Below are 21,874 nucleotides of genomic sequence, written 5' to 3'. Positions count from 1 at the left end.
GTGTTCTAAATGATAGTTACTCTAATACTGTTTTTATTCGATTACTTAAATTATTTAAACAAGAATCTACCAAACTCTGCATACATAAAAACCTCTAAAATTTTCGATTAATTACCACTGCAGCCTCATGCCATTATTGTGTACTATGTCGTTTAATTGCTAGAGCGTAACGATTTTATACATAGCACTGGGCTGTAACTTGTATCAGTATACATATTGTTATAATCTACATACTATACAGGTACCGCAATGGTTGCAGCGCGATTCCATATGGCTTTATCCAAAACGAATAGGTTCCAGACGGTATTCCGTTATAATTTAATATACTATTATAACAATATAGTTGAACATAGTTTAATACTTTGTTGTTTACACGAGGATAAATTCCAACATTATTTTTTTATTATACATTAAGAATATTATAAACAAATATAACACAATATAAAATATATTTTCCAACAGTTTTTATTCTAAATTATGTAATATTTAAATTTCACTTTAACATTTCATGAAAATTATATGTTCTTAAATAATATTATGTATTTTTCAAATACTATTTGAATAGTGATATTAAATTATTCATCAAAAAATAAAAAAAAACACTTGCATTTTATATAACATTTACAAAGACGAGCGTACCTACATTTGATTAAACAATGAACCTGCTTTACATAATATGTATGCTACTCTAAAAATTTTTCACAAAGTTTTAATTCTATAAATTGTTTTACTTTAAACAGGAAATTCTGTTACATTTAAAAAAAAAAAAAAAAAAAAAAAAAAAAAAACTATACAATATCATCACTTGTGCACATGCGTATAATAACAAATTGTATGTCACTGTATTGATTGAACGTCGTGGTCGTCGTCGATAACGAGACCATAAATAACTATAGAATAGTATATTTTACGTAATGTATAGATATATAAATGTACCTATATATGATTATTATATATAGTACTTTCCGTCAATGTGACTTCAAACGCAAAAATTCCTTGGAAGCTCAACCACATTATTGAGATCCGGCACCAATTTATTTATTATAAGTGGTACAAAAGAAATATAAAATCATCTTAAGTTCTAGAAACGAGGATAAATTTAAACAATTTTATGTTTAATTTAAAATAATAAATTCTTTATGGTAGAAATAAAATAAATCCTCTACTGATTATATTTTTAGCAACAGCAGCCATAGAAGCAGCGGTCGTCTACAAAGGTTTATCATAAATTCATAGCTAACCTGTGATTTAACATACAATATATTATTGTATCATATACACTTTACACACATTATACATATTTTTGGTGGTTTGAAGGAATAAAATTATCGTTTTATGCAAAAAGTCGTCCAGGTGGCCGACTGTTGATCAATATTTCCATACACGGTAATATTACTATTACTATGTTACGCATACGATTCAGCGCTTGAATATTACTTAGGAAAAGTCAAGGATTATGATGCATTTTTTTTTATATGAATTAACTAAATTTTCTAGAATCTAACAACTGAATAAAATATGTGATATAAATACGAATGACAATAATAAAAATAATAAAAACAAAATAAAAATAAAAAGTTATTTTACCGCTTGATTCATTTTTCATGGTTCAAGAAAATAAAGTTTATTCCGTCTTGCAAATAAATCAGAAAGTAATGGTGCGATTAAGTATTTTTTTTTTCTATAAAAAATTAAGCCGCTGCCGTTCCCCTTGATTTATAAATTATACGAAAGTTTGCGCGATATTTTGATATATAAACTCAATGTTTTTTGAATAATTAATAATACTTTTTGAACGTGAAATTATTATAAAACGATTTAAGTAAACCACAAAAACGTTTTCCTGTGCATTCATCTTAATCACCCGATTAAAGTACGTCGAAATTAATTATGTTTATGCAAAAAACATTTTTTTTTTTTTTTTTTTGGAAGGAAATCATTGTGGAACCATTATATGTACAGTGCATACTGTAGTGCACCATTATTCTCTTTACAACCTCGAAAATTAAATCTGTATACTTGCGTGGACCGTTTGATTTATAGTGAAAATAATATAACAATATCGTTTTGAATCATAAATCATCGTAACAATATCTCGACGATTAAAGATATCTGAGAACACATTCAAGTTCAAACTCTTACATACAAATTATTACGTCTATACAGGTAGAGGGTAGGTACTCTTCTTTGGATAAATTCTATGTATTTATTACGATATAAAGCAGTTTAAGTGATAACTATATAAGCAAAATGGAATAATTCGGATGTAGTATAAAATTAAAAAATCTGTATAACAATAAGGACAACAAACATTAATATTACAGTAAGTATACTTATAAAATTTTATAAAATGTAGCGTTTGATTACTATTCATTTTCATTAAACGAGGAAGCCTTGCATTAAGAATGACATAATTATAATTTCTTATCATTCATTATTTAGGCTTCCTACTGAGAGGTTGAATTATTTAAATGAATTCAAATCGTACAGTCGAATCAACAAAATGTACAATTTGTCGGACATACTCTAGTTTATCTAGTTAATATATTATTAATTGTTATAATATACAGTGCGGTGTTAAACTGCTTTAAAAATTACGATAATATTATGTTTACACACTTTATTATTTTATTCAAATGATATATTGTTTTAGCGATCATTATTAAGTGATAAAATAATAATTTATCACGGTTTTTTTGCTGTTTTTTTTACCGCATGTTGGAACTTTTCAAATGGAAACTTTCTTGGCTGTTTTTATAGTTTGAAATATTAAATATATATTTTAAAATATAGCGAATTCTGAGACTGCGTATATACTGTTCTATGTAGTAAGTATACGTATATACATGTATAATGTAAATTTAAAATAACGTGAACCGTGAAAAAATCTATTTTCAGACAGTTATTGTTCTTTGCTTGTAGTATATGACGATATTATAGCGTAGACGCTGTCATCCAACTAATCAGCCTTCTATGTTATACGACTATACGAACTTTTCCCCCTCGCTTTTCATATATATATTTTGAGTTTACTGATTTATTAGTCTTTGTTTGTAAAGGGGAAAAAAATTACCGAATAAGCGTGTCAGCGTGGTTATTGTAGTAGTCTCTTGGGACAAATATATAACAACAAAAATATGGATTTTACAACTTAGGTATATAGTAAATTGTGTTGTTATTCCTACCTTTGAGTGGTTTTATTTCGCCACAATCTATTTGTGAAACTTTGATCAGCCAATAATCGGTAGGTTCTTTTTGAACAACCATTGCTATTTTCAAAGGTTTTTCTTGGTGCGGTTTCACAGCGACGACGGCTAAAAATAAATTAATTAATTTCATACATTTTACTGAACTTTGATATTAAGATACTGTCTTGGTACAATAAAATAACATTCACTTAAATCTTAATAAGAGTGTTCAGTAAGATGCATTGATGTGTCAAGACTTACTGCTGTAACCCGTCAATGTTCCACACTGACCTGTCGTCGGTCCATCGTTGGAATTTAAAATGTAAACTTGATCGATGTCACATACTCCTCCTATCTTGCTAGCAAGATTCACTTTTTCATAATCCACACTTCAAAAAACAAACATTTTAATTTAATTTAATTTGTAAATAATATGGAAAATATTAGCATACCATTCATACCCCTTAAAAGTCTATTAGTTATTAATTATTATGTGATATACTGATAAATTATCATAATCGCCTAACTTACAAGAAATTTAAGAAAACATTTGGACTATACTTGTATAGTCGTATAATAATAATTTTTACCATTTAATCGAATAAAACTATTTAGTATTCGTGCAACAAATATAAACATGTGATATTGTTCGGCAAGTACCTACATCGTTTTTTTGTTTTTAGTATTACGTTATAACATACTATATTCGTACAAATCATATTTAAATTCATCGGTTTTAATTACAACGTATTACATATGATTTTACATAGCTAAGCATATTATGAAAAAAAAGTATGCAGTGAAAATTGTTATTAATGAATTATAAATAAACAATTAAAATTATAAGGATGTAACAATTATTGTTATTGTTTTTATTACCACTATAGAGTGACCGTAATCATACATAATGTATTCAATAATAACAATCACTCACTGACGATCATCAACGACACTTGTTTGAAACGTTCTTTCACCATGTAAGTACATCGATAAAACGCGTTGTATTTCATAATTTTCCAAATTTTGATAATTTTTTTTTTACAAATATTAAATTTTTAATATATCTAGATAAATATGTATTCTGTTAAATTCAATGATTAAATGTTACATTTTACTTAACACGAAATGCATACCTGACTCGTACCTAATTCGTAGACTCAGCTTTCATATTTTTAATAAATATTTTAATAGGAAAATGTACATCAAAATTGTATTTTAAAATTTAAGTCTTGATTTAAGAATTAATTTTATACACGAGTATCGTATAGCAAAATTATCAAAATTTATATATTATTTAAAGTTTTACGTTAGATATTTTGAAAAAATAATATGGTTCAAGATAATAAAAAATAAGCTATAAAGTGTTTCTAATAAAATATTTTTCATGAAAAATATAATTCCAAATAATACATTTTATAACTTTTTATGTTTTCTCGTGTTCAAGAAGCTGACGAAAGTTTTAACACTTTTAAAATAAATTAAATAATTTAATATAATTTTATCTTGTAGATTTCTAACATGATGACTTATAGCATTTCTATATTATACAAATGATATATCTAAGTATATAATGTTTAGTTTTAAAAATGTAATTTCAATTTTCGTAGACCTTCTGAATTTTTAAAATAAATATGGAACATTTATACAATTATTGTTTGGGTGTTTTAATAATTAATTATAAAAATAATATTATGTTAATTTTTTGTATTAGAAAAAATATTAAATTTGTAATATCTAATTAGTTGCAACACTAATATTTATGAAATATTTTAATTAATTTCTACATAAATAAATATCTTTTAAATGTATACAAATTTGAAGTTTTATATACTACCATAAAATATATTAGTTGCACAACCAATAGAGGAGTTTTGGATTGTAAATGTTTACTCAAAAATAAAAATAATTTAAATTATAGTTATTTTTTTTTTATAATATGTCTACATCCTTATTATATGTAAAATTTTAATTTATAGGTATAATTTATTATTTGTTAACAACTATCACAGTAAGATTTATACTAAAAATCCTCCAGAAGAAACATTCTTATAATATCAAAATTATTATTTTTAAATTTTTGAAAATTATTAAAGAACGTTAAACATATTTTTTTTAAATAACTCGTACTAATTATCCTATAATTCAGTATTTCTCTACTGAAGGTAGAAAAAAAATTGGCAATGAAAATTTAAAAAAAATTAAAAGTTTCGTATTAAATTACATAATTATTAATGACTTTGAATTTATACAATAAATACATTTATGTTCCTAATTTTTAATTATTAAATTGTTTTCATTATTTCTTGCTTATTTTTTGCAAAAATAATTAGTTGTTTGAAATTAATAGTATGCGATGGTGCTGATCTCTAGGTCTGAAGTAAGATATGGGATTATCACATATTTTTTTACTTTATATAAAAATATTTTGGTTAGGTTAGATTAGGTTTGGTTATCACTTGAAAAACTACTTCTCGCCTGCTCCTTTTTATTATTTGTGATAATTTGTATATAATATTGTGAATGGTATTTATGACTCAGAATTGTTTTTAAATGCCTTGTTTAATATTTTTGTCATATATGAAATAGAAAGGTTTGAATAAGAAAAAAAATTTGCATAATATATACGTTATTTTTATTTTTTCTAAACAGTATAATATTGTATTCTAACTAATTACTATATAAACATAATAACATAATATATAGTATGCATGTGTACTTATCACAAGACTAATTAATATTCAAACATTGAATTTTTTTTATATTATTTAAATTTTACATAAAAATGAAAATAACAAACTTACCGGACAGCGCACGTATCCTTTTGAACCATTACGTCGTAGTCACATGCCAAACTTCCCGTATCAATTTTTAAATTGTCGGGAGACTGCAGGTACGTCACTTTTTGGCTAGAGATGTCACCACACGTAAGTATGACTGCATAAAATTATCATATGAACAGTAAGAAAAAAAAACATTTAAAAACACATGAACATAACGTATTTGGAAAAATATAGTAAACGTGCTGTAGTCTCCTCCCACCCTTGGAGGCTTAAAATAATAGTCAAACATGTTCTAGCCGCAAACATATTAGCGTTATAATTTATTTGCATTAAATGTATTAAAGATATACTACTGTGTTTAGATACTGACATGTGCAACATATCAGATTACTCGATCCGTTGCAAGGGTTTCCGGTCTGACCACCGTGTTTGAAACACGATTCGCTGCTAATACACACTCCTTCCATTTTACCGGCTTTGCATTTTCTCGGATTGCACACTTCAGTAGTTAAAACTAAAGGGCTGTTAACAAAGCCGTCTACATTCTCATCAATATTCATGTTCACTGAAAGGAGAACAGTAAAAAAACCATTAGGTTCGTTTCGCATAGGTACCTGCACTAATTACCATGCTTAACATCGTATTTATTAATATATCGCATAATAATATCGTAATGAAAAATAATCTCTGCAGTTTACGAAACATTACACACACGTTATAAGTCAAATAATTAAGATATGATTTTTCGTTTTTCTTGCCATGCGTTAATATAACGGATCGATTTGGTAGTATGATATTATTATTTATCATCATTAAATACAAATATTCCATATGTAGGTCGTCAACGTATACGTCAAAAGACTTTTATTGATGAAATATAATATTATGTATTTTACCATTAATAGAAATAAATAGACTAAATGAGTTCCTTTGTTTTTTAGTCATCATATTACACGCTTTACTTTAAATATTAATTGTTTGCGAGTTTTAAAAATTAATATTTTTTAACTAACGAGTACGATGTTCAATTGACAATGTAATAATGTACATATTGCACATAACACATAATATACGACTTTATGATTAGATTTTTTTGGGGGGAAGGGGGGATGCGCTACCTCAACCTTTTAGTAAAGTGTGTTTTGAGAAATTAACGGAGTAACTTGTGATATGATCAGAAAAAAATGATTGACATCAATTTTTTTCTAAAATTCAAGACTGTTAAGGGGTAAAAGAAGAGATCAGAAATATTCCTGAACTAAACCTAAATACATATCTATTGTATTGCAATTATATGAAAATATAAAATGCTTTATTCAATTAATATATAATAAACCTAATATCTTATATTTATTCAATTATATATGATAAACACGTAAATAAATAATTAAAAAAAAAGAGATTTTTTACGTATCAAGTACATTTTCTATTAAAGTTTTTTTTTCGTGAAATTTAAATCGTTTTAACCATAATTAAATGTATTTAGTTCGAAAACGATTAACATATAAACAAAATTATAATTTCCAGGTTTAAGTAGATCCTGGATCTTTATGGTTTTATTTATTATATTTGTGAGTATATGCAGTTTGAAAGAAGTAAGAATTGTATACGAATTATTAAACTAAAAAATGTATAAAAATGTTTATATTTTATATAATATGAAATCATAATTTAAACTTGAGAAAATATTTAAGTATTTTACAACCATAAAAAACTACAACCAATGGAAAGCTCTACTTATTTTTTTTCGTTTTTAATACATTTTAAGAGCATAAACTCAGGTAGTAAGATGAACATTTTTTTGATTTTCTATACATAATTGCATCATGTTTTAAGTTATTAATTAAACATAAAAATAATTAACTAGCTGATACAAGGGTCTTTAACCTTTTCAAGCCATGAACTACCTATTATTTTTTAAATTCTCACTAATCGTGTTTATAGTAAAAACATGATAGTATATGAAATGATTAAAAATGTATTTAAGAATAAATGTAATATTTATACAATGTGTTAACGGGTTAAAGACTGCTTAACTAATTTATTTATACAATTATATTTGTAAGTATTAATCAATCATTTCTTATATATTTTTAATTAATTTAGATTTGAATGAATACATAAAGATTAAAAATAAAATGACAAATTTTTAAATTTAGTAGACAAAATAATTAAATCTTATTTTAAAAAAATGTAGTTAGGTCGTTATTTATTATTATAACTATATTTATATTACTTTTGTTTATTTTTTAGCTTAAATTAACGGACCATTATGTAGTCATAAATGGGTTTCTATACACACTGTATTGTTTTAAAAAGAACAAAGTACCTTAAGTACTTTATATAAAATGTATTTATTTTTTTAAATATACTTTTTAATATATTTTTATATTTTACATTAATTTCTTACAATTAAAAAAATATTAAATTAACTTTGCCAAAGATATATACATATAAATGAAAAAGTAGAAAACATGAGTTTATATTTTAGTGGTAAAGCTTTAAGGAAAATTGGGAAAATTAAAGTTATATAAACTTAATTAAAAACTTTCAAATTTGATCATAACCAAAAAGACAAAATTGTGACTATATATATTTTAAATAAGTTTAATAGTATATATAAAAAAAAGTTAGAAGTTTTCAATATTGTGAAATAATATACAAAAATTAAATATTTATTTTCATTTTAAGAAAGGTGACTGCATTAAAAATTATGATAGATATACATTTTAAACAAAGCGATAAATTTATTGACTATAAAGACTATATTTTATGTATGTGTATATAATAGAAAATTATTAAAAAAATATTTGTTTTTCAACTTCAATATTTTTGATAAACCTATTTACACCGTAGTACAGTACTATGGTAAATCATTATTGACTTAAATGTTGATAATATTTATAAATAATACAAATAAATACTATTATAATAATTAAATACTAATAATTTATGAAATGCAATATTTCCAGAAAAAATATAATTCACCCTACTATATTACTAATAATAAAATAATTTATTTTAATAGCAATATAAAAATATATTACAAAAATGCAAAGTACAGTTAGTAATATAGTATGATGGTCTGTTTTCATTCAAAATTGTTTTCGTTTACAATAATTTATTATTCAAATTTAACATAAGCATTATAGTGATCTAATTAATGACAAGATTTAGGTACTCAACACCTAATAATTGTACAATAAAGCAGTTATCTACTTCTTCTCCCCCTTTTTTTTGAATGAATAGATAAGCATTGGCATTTTTTTTACAAGAGACTCGCCGCTACATTACTCGTTACCCCAACATGCTTTGTACGCATGCGCGCAGTCTCGTACATATACGGGTTTTTTGTTCCATTTACGGTGTATGGTATACAATTGAAAACCGTACATGAATTTACGGTATTTTAGGTGGGAAATATTCAAATTTCAAATGTAAAAAAACTTTTTTAAACCAAGTTAGGTTTAACTATTAACGAGTTAAATATGTAAAAAAAAGTAACTTTAATTTACTTAACTTAACGAGTTAAATGGTAAATTGGTATTTCTCGCCATTTCATGAATTTTATTACTTTTGAATCTAACGAAGTTACGAACAATATTATTATTTTTTCACGTACACATTGTACGTATACCTACTATACACAACATTGAACATAAACATATTATTGTATCATCTTTATTATCTTTATTATTATGTATCTTTTGACTTTTATTATACATCTTGTAAAAGCCTGATAAACCTATAGACTATAGCCGTTATAATAAATAACAATAGTCAATAGATTTTTAGTCATATATATCATATATAGATAATATAATTAGACGTTTAGACGTGCGATTTATTGCGAATTTGGAATTACCACTTTAATAGCAACCGATGAACGAATAAACTATAAACGTCAAACGATAGTTACGATTTACATTTGTCGATTTTACAGTTATTCGTACAGTTATCATTCATATTAATATTCAGCATTTATTATATTATGTATCAGTGCAATATTTGTAAATTGGAGTATATTGTAAATATAATTTCACCATTGATGATAATTTTCAATTATTATTTGAAACTCAAATATAATATATTATTATAAATGATACTGGAGTGTAGTCGGATGATCTACAAATTAAGTAATTCAGAACATTTTAAACTTTTGAATAATATTACCGAGCTGTATATTTACGGTGACCTAAATACCATTATGAAAGCTATACTTACGCCAATATCATTACAATATTCAACCTGAGCTTTTAATGACTTAGTCAACATAGTCCGTTAAATAATTAAAATACAATAAGAGAGATATAATTTTATTAATTTTCAGAGAATGGTTTGATCTCATTATATGCTACAAATATTTTATAAACCCATCATATATATTAGTACATTACTTTTAAAACTAATTATTAATTTTATATTATTATTATGTACTTATGTAATACGAGTATATAAAATGTCTTTAAAAAAAAAAAAAAAACCATAATTTTGTAAATACATTTTTCAAACAAATATCTACTGCGAACTTTCGTTATAAAATTATTTTCTGATAAAAAATAAAGCTTGTTTATTAATTTTCTCAGAAAATATTTAATTTTATTAGTTAAGGCACCTATATAAATATATAAATATAAGTATTTCATTATATCCATGTAAAATTTTACTACAATTTTACATGGATAATAAACAGAAGTATTGTACAAAAAACTTACCAAAGTTATAAAATTCCACAGAAAATCATTAAATCTATACATAAAAATTCATTTTTTTTTCAAATCAATTTTTTTTAAATACGTATATCGCTTTTTTTTTAAATTTTCTAGCTGTGTGACATTGAAAAAGGTCTTACCTTAATACTCGAATATTACCCAATGTACAAAGTAATCTTCTAAGTATTTCTGAATATTTATTAATAAATAGTTTAATATGCTATATGAATGTCGGTGCATACTACTTGCGTCCGAATTAATTATCAGTAGGTAACTTACGTCTCGCAAAAAAAGGTCATAGCCTATTTGCGTCCTGGTATACTTTTTTAGGCAGCCTAGTTGTGTCCCGACATAAATAAAGCATAAGTATAGCACTCATTAAGTATTACAAAGTATTATTATATATTTATAATTCATTTATTGCATATGATTCCATTAAATTTGATTAAATTACATTAAAAATACATTAACATCACATTAAAAAATAAAACTATACAAAAAATTTATAGATTATGTAAAAAAACATCTTTAAATAATTATTATGCATAGTTTAAAAAATATTTTATTATAAAACCGTTAATTGTCAATTAAAACTAAAACTAAGAGTAAACTAAAAAACGTTTATAAACCCGTAGATACAATTTACACATACCTCATAATATGAACAATATTATTGTAATGCTGGACGCATAATATTTATGGACGCAACTTGGTCATGACTTAAATGGCAGGTAAGAAGAATAATATGGTTGAGTTGCGTCCGCAAAACGGGACGCAAGTTACTTACTTAATTTACTACCTGTAAAATTTACATTTTTGTGGGACGCAAGTAATATGCAACCATAAATGTGTATCACCATAATACACAGTGTTATTAAATATTATACGAATTATTAACGAAATGCAATACAACGATTACAATACATACATTTTAATATTTTGGTTATGATGCAAAAATGTGAAATTATTATTTATTTTACTAGCTAGTAACTTTAAATAATAATCGCATATGATCATAATGATGCACGTTATATGCTATTAACTCGATTGGAATTTACTTTTGAAATATTTTATGCATAAGGCATTGACAAACAGACGTTGTTTCAAACAGAAACGAGGAGATGAATTTAAGATATTACGTTTGCTTCGGTGAATAAGGTTTGATAATACCGTGATAATTTTAAGTCATAAACTACATCAGACGTTAGATATTTTAAAGCGAAGTCACCTTAAACAACAATGATTATGGACGACATTAGTGCGTACAAACAACCATCAAGCAAATTATTTCAAAGACAAAACATTTAAACGCTCGTCGTCTACGGCAGATTTACATAAGCTAAAAGTCAAGCTCGAAATGCTCTCTATGCTTTTATCGTCATTTCATGACAGATATCTGAAAGTAAACACACTAAGCTGTTATAATAATATATATAAACGGATACCTTAAGATGATTAAAACAGATAATAATAATAATATTGAATTGTGGAAAAGCTTGATTAGGTAGGATTATAATATTTCACTTCACGTGGATCACCATTCGAGAATTTTTTTGTAATTTTAAATACATTTGAAAATTATAACTGTATTTAATCAAAACTTAAAAGCTACGTCAAATATAATATTTAAGGTTTTTCAATATTACCAAAGTTGAAAATTGCAAATTTTTTTCTTTGTGTTTTTTTTAAGAAACAATGTGACTGATTTATTTAAGACTATAATTTATGTAAATAATTTAAAAGTAGAATCATATAATAATAATTTTTATAATGATGTGTAGAAATGGACACTCAAACGGTTATGTAAGTATATTAGAGTATGCATAATATTATAATGTGTTATTCAGTGTCAATTGAGTACCTATGCATAAAGAGCCAATGAGGTGAGACACTATTGTACATTATTATGCTATATGGTTTTATTGATGTTTTACAGTCTGATCTACATAAATTGGGTGTTTATTTATTTATTATTTTTTTTATAGATATTTCGGGAACCTATAGTCGACGAAGAGCAGTTACATTACACATGTGTAATGTGTACATATTATATATTAGTCACACAGACAACGTCGCATAATATTTATGTATTATACTACTGTTATATCGTCTGCTTCGTCATTGGTATGCCGACGTCGAATTGTCGTACGAAATATTATTTAAGTAACATGCGTAATAAATGTATATGGATAAATAATTCATCTGTGGTTAAAAATATGTCGGTACGAATAAACATGGTTTTAAAGTGAACCGCGTTTATAATATAGATAACAAATTTGAGTTTTTTTTTACCGACCATTCCGAAGTGCCGTATTTGTTTTTACCCATAAGATTTTCAAACTTATTCGCACAGCGTAGAGTTTTATTTTCTACAAAAAACTATTAGATGCCTATGATTTTAATTTCACGTTTTACTATAATTGCGTGTAGCAGTAGTTCTCAACTTTTTTTTGTATAACGACACCCTAATTTTAATCCATAAAAATGGCGATACACTCAGGCCCGAACTAGAAGGATACCGGCCTACTAACCCAAGCGGCTCATAAATACAATATATAAAAAAACCTTATTTTTATACATTAATTGTTTAAAAATATTTATGTTATTTAATATTAGTACTTCACGTGACACATTTGGACGTACTCGTCTACACACCGGTTAAGAACCACGGCTATACAAAATAACAATTTATTACCTAATATGTTGAATTTTACTGAATTTTTTATAGGTATTCAACAATAGGCACATCGTAACGAAGTTTTTAATCAAGTTATTATAGGATATTGAAATAATTAATGGACCTACGTGTCAGTGCATATTATTGTATTGACGGATGTATTACACAATATACATTATCCTAAATAAACCTTAATTTCTGATCATCAAATATCAACTCCACGCTCGATGATCCTGTGTACTAGATATATAATATTATCGTATACACAGAGTGAATTTTTTCTTCTGCAAAAATAGAGTTCTTAGAATTTGATTTTTGGAATTTTTAAATGTACATTTAAAGGATATTCATACGTATGAGACATTTACAAAAAACTCCTTAAAATAAAATTATTAAAAATTTTCGGTAAGCATATTTAAAAATTTTGAAAATTCTTGGTGAATCTTTTTGTACATTACGTACAAAAACGCAATTGGTGTTCAATGATAGTTACCTTCGTTACTTGATGCCCGTACGTCAGATCCGCGTTCATCGTCTTGTAGCAAATACCTCTGGTGTCGCATTATGAAATTGGTGGCGTTCAGTAGGGTCATGGGCATGGCTTTGAAATCAATTGCGTGGCTTTGTACGCTGTAAATTATCGTATATAAATATATAATATATATATAATAACCCATCTTTAAATTTCATATAATATATATTTTAATATTTATATGTATATACCTATATTATAAAAAGGTCTAATTCCACTCCAAAGCATACAACATTTATTTTTTAATCAACGAATTAGGTCCATCTCAAGATACTAAGTGATCAAAATATTTACTATTTAGTTCCCTACAAATAATATCCTTTAGATAAAAAAAAAAAAAGCAAAAGTTGGAATTGGGCTCTAATGTCAGCATAATTATGTTGCATTTACTTCCTATGATCTATAAATGGCATTTAAATAACTGTTAAAGATTTAATTAAAATTCAATTTCATACATAAAATGCTAAAATACAATATAATTATTATATAATATTACGAATATGTAAAATATTAGTTCATATCATAATGTAATCATATAATGTACTATGTATCAAAATTAACCATAATATATCATATTATATATTATGAAGTGTTTAAAAGTTTATTTTCCAAAACTTATGGTTCTACATTATAGTCAATTTTGACATGGTGTGCTCATTATTTAACTAACTTAAAGAATCACTAATCACTATTATTACAACGATGTAAATTAAACGCACACAGGTTATTTTTGACTTGAGAATCTTACTCAGAAAAGATTATTATACTTTTCGGTATGAATCATTTTTTTTAATTAAATAAAATAGTTTGTTATTTAATCCTAAGCTTAAGCATTTTTTAGTAAAATGATATTGTTTTATAAAAAATATTTTGTGATGTGTCGGTTATCATCTTGTTTTTAGGTGATCTTACGTTAATAGCCTTTAATTTAAAATTCCAATATTCATTACCATTAGTTATCTAAATATCGATATTTAAAGTAATGACATGTAGATAGAGTTATTTATGGAATAACGGTATTTAATATTTAGGATTTATAATGTTTTAAACTTTATTTTATTATTTTATAATTGTGTTAGTAAGTATAATTGAATTGTTGTTATAATATTATACATTTAATTTAAAATACTTACCCATTTATCTTATAAACGTTATTTACTAATTACAAATTATTTTAGATTCTGAGAGAATCGATAAATGTATTGACTTTATAATGATGTTTGTTATTATTTATTTATTTATTTTTTTTTTTTTTAATTATTTTCGAGGAAGTAAAAATAGTTCGATTTTCAAAAACAAGGGTGGTTTCTGGTAGAAAATTGAATTTAGTTGATATTTTAGAGGGTAAAAAGCAAAAAAATGTTTATCAAAAAATAGGGAGTTTTACACAAATCCAATTGTCAACAAAATCGAATATGTTTTTATAGTGTAACTCGAAAAAGAATAAAATATAATTTTCACCAAATATTTATAGTATTCTTTTTTTATTATAATAACGTTTTAAAAATATTTCAACTATTTTTGAGCTATAAATATGCATAAGATATATTCAATATTTTTTAGTTTTCTTCTAAAACTTCAAAACTATATTTTATAAAGTGAAAATGCTTAAAAATATAATACAAACTTCTTCATTAATTTTTAATTTTTCAACTAAAAAATATCAAAATCTTTTATTACAATGTTTATTTTATAAGCCTTTAAAGTTTTGATTTTAAAAGAATTCATCGTAATCTCAAAAAATGTAAAAATTATTTTGTTGTTGGAAATTTAAAAAAATGTTGATTTTGATACCTAAGAATTGAAAACTAAATACAAGGTACTTTATAAATTTCTCTATACATAAAAAAAATCTATCAGAAAGCCAAATTAATTTTGTATGATTATTTTAAGTAAAATGTCTACGATATTCGATATTTACCAATAAAATAACTATTTCTCATAAAAACAATTTTTGATAATCTGTTGTATTTTTAAAAATAAACAGTAGATACTTTAAATGTTAATATCATTTTACAATTCCATTTTTAAATATTTTAACTCTGTTTGAATTGTTTATATACCTAATGACAAATTTTCATATATTTTTTTTAGTTTTTTTCCCATTATTATTAATTAAAAATTTTTTGATGTGTCAAACCTTTTGGAAATATATCCCCTCTAAATTGTACATTTGTACTTATATATTTTTAAAATATTAAAAATGCGTAAGAATATTTTTTTTCTTTTTATATGTATTTTTAGTTGGAACTTTGACTAAATTCATCAAAATTGTAAGCAACTGCTAATTTATTTGTAGTAAGAAATTCATATGAATTATACAGATTACGTTGTTACAATAAGTTTATTTTATCGATAAATGTTGTAATTATGTTATGTCGCGAATTGCGTGTAAAAAAATTAAGCTAATTGAGACAAGCGAAAAAGATAAATTAACAGTAAAACAAATTTGTGAACTTTTCAATAATGAAAAAAGTCAAGAGTTTAATATATTATTTAAGCAAAATTATGAAATAAAAAAATACAATAGAAAATTGATAATATACTTAATTATAAATATTAATTTAATATTAAAAATTCTTGATACATTTACAATTTTCATTTTAAGAAATGGGCGAATGAAAAGAAAATTAAAATCCAACACAAACAAAGAAATTGATAATTTTACTTGGGAGTGGTTTGTTTGTGCTAGAGCAAAATTGATACCAATTTCTGGATCGATTATACAGTCTAAAGCATGCCATATTGCTGAACAAATGTCAATCACTGAATTTAAAAAATTCAATGGCTGGTTTGAAAGTTTTAAAAAATCAACATAATATTGTTAGGTATTAAATTTGCGGTATGTTAAATATTGTAGATGTAAACAATATTGATGAATGGAAGGTGAAATTAAAATTAATCATTAAAAGATATGAAGCTAAAAATTGAATGAGACAAGATTATTTTTTTTGCAAATTACCTAGCCAAACAGTATCAGTGAAAAGTGATGAGTGCGAAGATTTTAAGTTTTCCAAAGAACATTTAACGGTATTTTTTATTTTTTAACATGGAGGGATAATTTGAAAAATTATAAAGCAAAACAAAAAACTCAGATTTTTCAAAAATTTAAATCCAAAAAAAATGCTCATAATTTGGTGAGCTAATAATTAAGCATAATATAATATACGTATGATTGGAGGAATGGTGGAAGAATTAGAATTATTATGAATTTTAGTATATATTATGGTATTTTTGATTTATTTTTAAGATATTATTATCTATTTATTCTATAAATCTATTTTTAATATTTTACGGTTTCACTAAAAGATGTAATTAAATTTTAAGTTGTATAAATTAATTTAATATTGTATAGCTATAATACATTACTATGATAATTAAATATTAATAATTTAATAAAATATGCAATATTTTTGAAAAAAATTATGTCATTCCACTATTATATTAAAATATTAAAAGTAAAATAAATTATGTTAATAGCTATGCCTATATCAAATGAACAAATCATTTGGTAATAAAGGCTTATAGACTGTGTCCATTCAGACTTGTTTTTCGTATATAATGGTATATCATTAAATTTAAATTTAACATACCTTCCTATAATAATGACCCACTCGACACCTGATGTACATCGGAGCGGTACCCACTTCTTTAAACATTAATTTTTATGAGTTATCTGATGTCTCTCATAATATTTAATAGTAATATTCAACGTGTGCTTACAAAAAATATCGTAAAAATGAATAAAATTTGTTTTATTATTTATTTATATATATATGTAATTATGAAATAATAATTCTCAACTATGTATCTATTAATTGTAAACAATAAATTATTGTTGTTTTTTTTTTTTTTTTTAATATTGCAAAATTCAGTAAAAATAGATATAAAAAATTAAAATGTAGTGCAACTGAGATCTTTGGCATAGTAATACGTTTTAAACGCCGTGATAGCGGGGGCGAATCGACAACAGACTTAAAATAAATAATACATTTATGATTTATTATTTTTATTATCTATACAATTTTTATAAAACTATAGAATAAATAAATTGAAAATACAAAAAAAAAAAATTACTTTAAAAGTATAAAATGTATTAGATATTGTAAATTTTAAGTATTACTATAGTGCAATAATATTTTTTCATGTAACAAATTTTCCTATTTAGCAAAAAACTAGGGTTTTATTTGCAAGAGCATGATACCTTGATTTTCTGCAGATTAACCAATAGCCTTTACATAACGATTTGTCCAATTATATAATTTCTTTACTTGTTTTATCAGAATCTTTTTTTGATTTTATTATAATCTTTATCAATGTGATATGTTATCTGGTCAATTCCAGTTTATATATTGTTTGTATATTTTTTCTAATTATTAAATATAATAAACACAGAATATCGTGTTTAATTTAGATGTTAGATCTTCTGATGATTTAAAGAATCCTTGTAAGTATTAATTAAATGTTTGTACTATATAAAAAAAAAGGTTCAGGTGTATGGGCTATATCATAATTTTTTTAATCTAATCTGGTTTTAAAAAACTACAAAGTGAAAATATTTATTTTAGTTTTTTTTTTTTTTTTATTCGAACTTTAAAAAAAAAATGACGATTGAAATATTAATTTATTAAACATAGAGATTATTTAACACTTAACGTTTTATATACACATTCCGCATCAATTTGGAGGATATCTTGAGATGATCGCATATATGTTTAGCTTCACTGCCAGTATGCTTATCCCAATGCTCACGTGTTATGAAATTCTTGTCAGTATAAGCGAAAATATTGATTTCGCTATAAGCGAACGTGACAAATAACATTTAAGGGTACTTACGAAGTGTTTGTGTTTACACAATATATACAGAATAAATATTATGACATGGTGTATATATTATTTATAGGTTAGGCACCTACCTGGATAGCCAGCTACAGCAACAGGTAAACACTACGGCGACGTATAATACGCGGATTTCCATCATGGTCCGGACTACCGCGAAGGAGACCGCCCCTCAATGATCGGGTGCACTTTCGTCCGTCGCGTCCAAAGCTGTGCAATATTGTATTATGTAAAGGGTTTATATTTACAATACGGAATATTACACGGGTATTCGTTGTATTATGTATTACACGATCTTTTAACTATGTTGCAGTACGCCCGTGCGCGAGTCGGGTTCGACGCGAATAGAAGAAAACGCAAAAACATTGCACTTATTTACTCATCATCGTTAATTACGATGGCCACTGCAACAGTACACCGCGGCTGTCACGCTCCCATTCGTCGGGATTGGGCACGTTCGCGCCGCCATACCCTACCCGCCGAAAATTTAAGCAAACGCCGGTCCGCTGCTGCTAGCCGTTTCTTATAACCGTGCGGACAGCTCTACACAGGTAGGTAATAGGTTCATCGCGCGTTGTTATGGTTTTACGGTCGTCCGACGTCCAATTTGATAATCAACAGTTTATTATATTTTTTTTTTTAAATAATATAATTGTCATGGACACCTTATTAACGTATATTAATATATATAATTATAAAGTCGTATATTGTTTTCGTTAATTTTTACATCTAATTGTACGTATCGTCGTGTTTGTACTAATTATTATAATGTATGATCATACGAATATTAAATGTAAACGGTAATAGAATACGGTGATTTTCGTGACGACCAACAAATCTGTCTGGAATATCTCTAAAATATACACGTTTAACAAGTAAACATTTGAAACGATCAAAGATTTCTTTTCTTCGTGTAGATTATCTTCGATGTAAATATTATGTACTATTGGCGCACTATACCGCGATGGCAAACGATGCGTACGAGTATTTTATTGTTATTATTTATTTGTTAAACAACTAAACAACGTCCAATGTCTAATTAGCATAACAGATAAACGAGTAAGCATAAATAATAAAGATACACTATAAAATATAAAAATAAATAAAGTCAACATACTGTTCCATAACTAAGAAAAGAAATAAATAAAACAACATGGTTCTTATAGTAGGGATATAATACAAGGTTTTCGAATAAATTATTCAATACAACAAAATCTGCATTATTCATCGTATTCCCAACAGTTAACAAAATATTAATAGATGGTGTTGTATACACATTATACGGTTTTGAAAATAATTCTTTATTTCAGAAATTATTATTAGTCATTTTGAACGTAATATATATTATATAGCTTAGTAGGAAGAGTATTATATTTATATTTTTATTTTTGTTTAAAATTGTATACATATATGTATTATGTATAGTAATAGTATACTGGTTGATAATGTGATACAACCAAACATGCAACTCAACCCCATTTTAAATTCTGAATGGAATGAAGAATATATTTACTTTTCAACGATGTATGTTCTTTTTGTGTATCTGACATTAATTTTGAGGTAATAAAAATGCTTAACTTTTAACTTTTGAATTAAAGAAAATTTAAATCTAGTTATTGGATCAACAATAAAAACTTTCCAGTAATAATTGGAAAAAAATAGATAGATCGAGCATTTTTTATGCTAAACTGGTTTTTTATAAAATTGATTTCTTTATTTTTTTTATAATCAAAAAAAAAAAAAAATAAATAAATAAATAATTGTAAAAACCTAGAAACTAGTAAAAACTTGAAATTTTCGCCAAGTTTTATTGTAGAATTTTCAAAATACTTTGAAAAATTTTAAGCTATTTATAGACAAGTTTAAAATTTTATTTTTTATTAATTAAAATATTTTTGCTAAATTAAAAATTTAATACAAGATCCTCTTAATTTTTCTTATGAATATATAAAAATATTTAAAATAAGCAAGCATAATTTTATTTTATTAGTATTTGAGTTCCAAATTTAAAATAAATTAAATATTTAAATAATTATAAATTACGATAATCAATATTTTGTTAGGATTCAAAAACATCATTCGCGGGAACTTAAAACTTTTACGTATTATGAATCTTACTATACCAACGACGTTTTCAAAATATATAGATTAATTTATAAATAATATCTATTCACACTATTTTGTAGTAAAATAAAATTGGTTCAAAAGTTAATAAGAATAATATAACATGGTGTGAATATATTATATTCTAAGTTTAAAATAGGTATTTATAATATAATAAATGTATATTTAAAAAAATAATAAAATCAATACCTACAAAAATACTTAATAATGTAGGCTGACAGATATTCTCCACTCAAAATCGTTTTTCGTATACAATGATGATATATTATCATTGAATTCAATTTTAGCATATCCATTACAGCAATCCACTCGACGTGTACTATAGGTTAGGTAATATGGTACCCACTAGCCTGATTCTTTCTCAATCTCGGGATCGTAAGTTTAAGTCTCACGACCAGTGTCACTTTGTCATAATCACTCACACGATTAAATACGTACGAACACCTGAAACGTTTTGCCTTCGTACACTCTAAAGCAATGACCATATCTGAAAACTAATTCAACAGTGTCTGTCACTGTATAATGAGGTACAACGGTATACATTAATTATTTAACGTACCTACTTTCCTTAATGTATGAACAAAATATGATATGTTTATTTGGGCATTATAAGAAATTTTTAAGATGAGGACGTCAAACAGTTAAGAATAGTTTAAAATAAAATATTTTTATCGAAAACACTTTTATTATAAAATAAACAAACTCAAAAAATATACAATATAATTTAATATTTACGTCACGATAATAGCATTCACATATTTACTATTAAAACCTTCGTCTTTGCTGTTTTTGCGACAACGACGTATCTCCTCAAGCCTGTCCGTGCGTTGCTCTTAAATGGTTAATATGTTGCTATCTCAGCACATCTTACTTCATCGATTTGTCCTACTTTAATTACTTACTAATTTAAAATATATTTCCACATAAATTTTATAAAATAATATTAATAACTGTTTACAGAATAAACGACAAAGTGACATGAATGGAGAACTCCCTTTGTATACATTTCGCATAAGTCCCAA

The 21,874-nt window shown here is 25.0% G+C and overlaps 1 protein-coding gene across 1 annotated transcript in view; it reads right to left on the bottom strand.

Moving 5' to 3' along the window:
- LOC112598950 overlaps positions 1-19,049 on the bottom strand; it is a 44,314-nt gene extending 25,265 nt beyond the window's left edge. Inside the window, exons 1-6 of the mRNA XM_025345619.1 lie at positions 18,806-19,049; positions 13,851-13,987; positions 6,339-6,533; positions 5,990-6,122; positions 3,450-3,577; positions 3,186-3,314 (exon numbers count right to left, since the gene is read on the bottom strand). Of these exons, the coding sequence (XP_025201404.1) occupies positions 3,186-3,314; positions 3,450-3,577; positions 5,990-6,122; positions 6,339-6,533; positions 13,851-13,987; positions 18,806-18,870 (787 nt within the window). The 5' untranslated portion in view covers positions 18,871-19,049. The remainder of the gene's footprint in view (positions 1-3,185; positions 3,315-3,449; positions 3,578-5,989; positions 6,123-6,338; positions 6,534-13,850; positions 13,988-18,805) is intronic.
- Between the last annotated feature and the right edge of the window lie 2,825 nt (positions 19,050-21,874).

Source organism: Melanaphis sacchari, unplaced genomic scaffold (genome assembly GCF_002803265.2).
Source record: "Melanaphis sacchari strain LSU unplaced genomic scaffold, SCAv2.0 Contig4_pilon_pilon, whole genome shotgun sequence".
NCBI lineage: Eukaryota > Metazoa > Arthropoda > Insecta > Hemiptera > Aphididae > Melanaphis > Melanaphis sacchari.
Note: the sequence above shows the minus strand (reverse complement) of the source record. Positions and strands in the feature narration are given on the sequence as shown.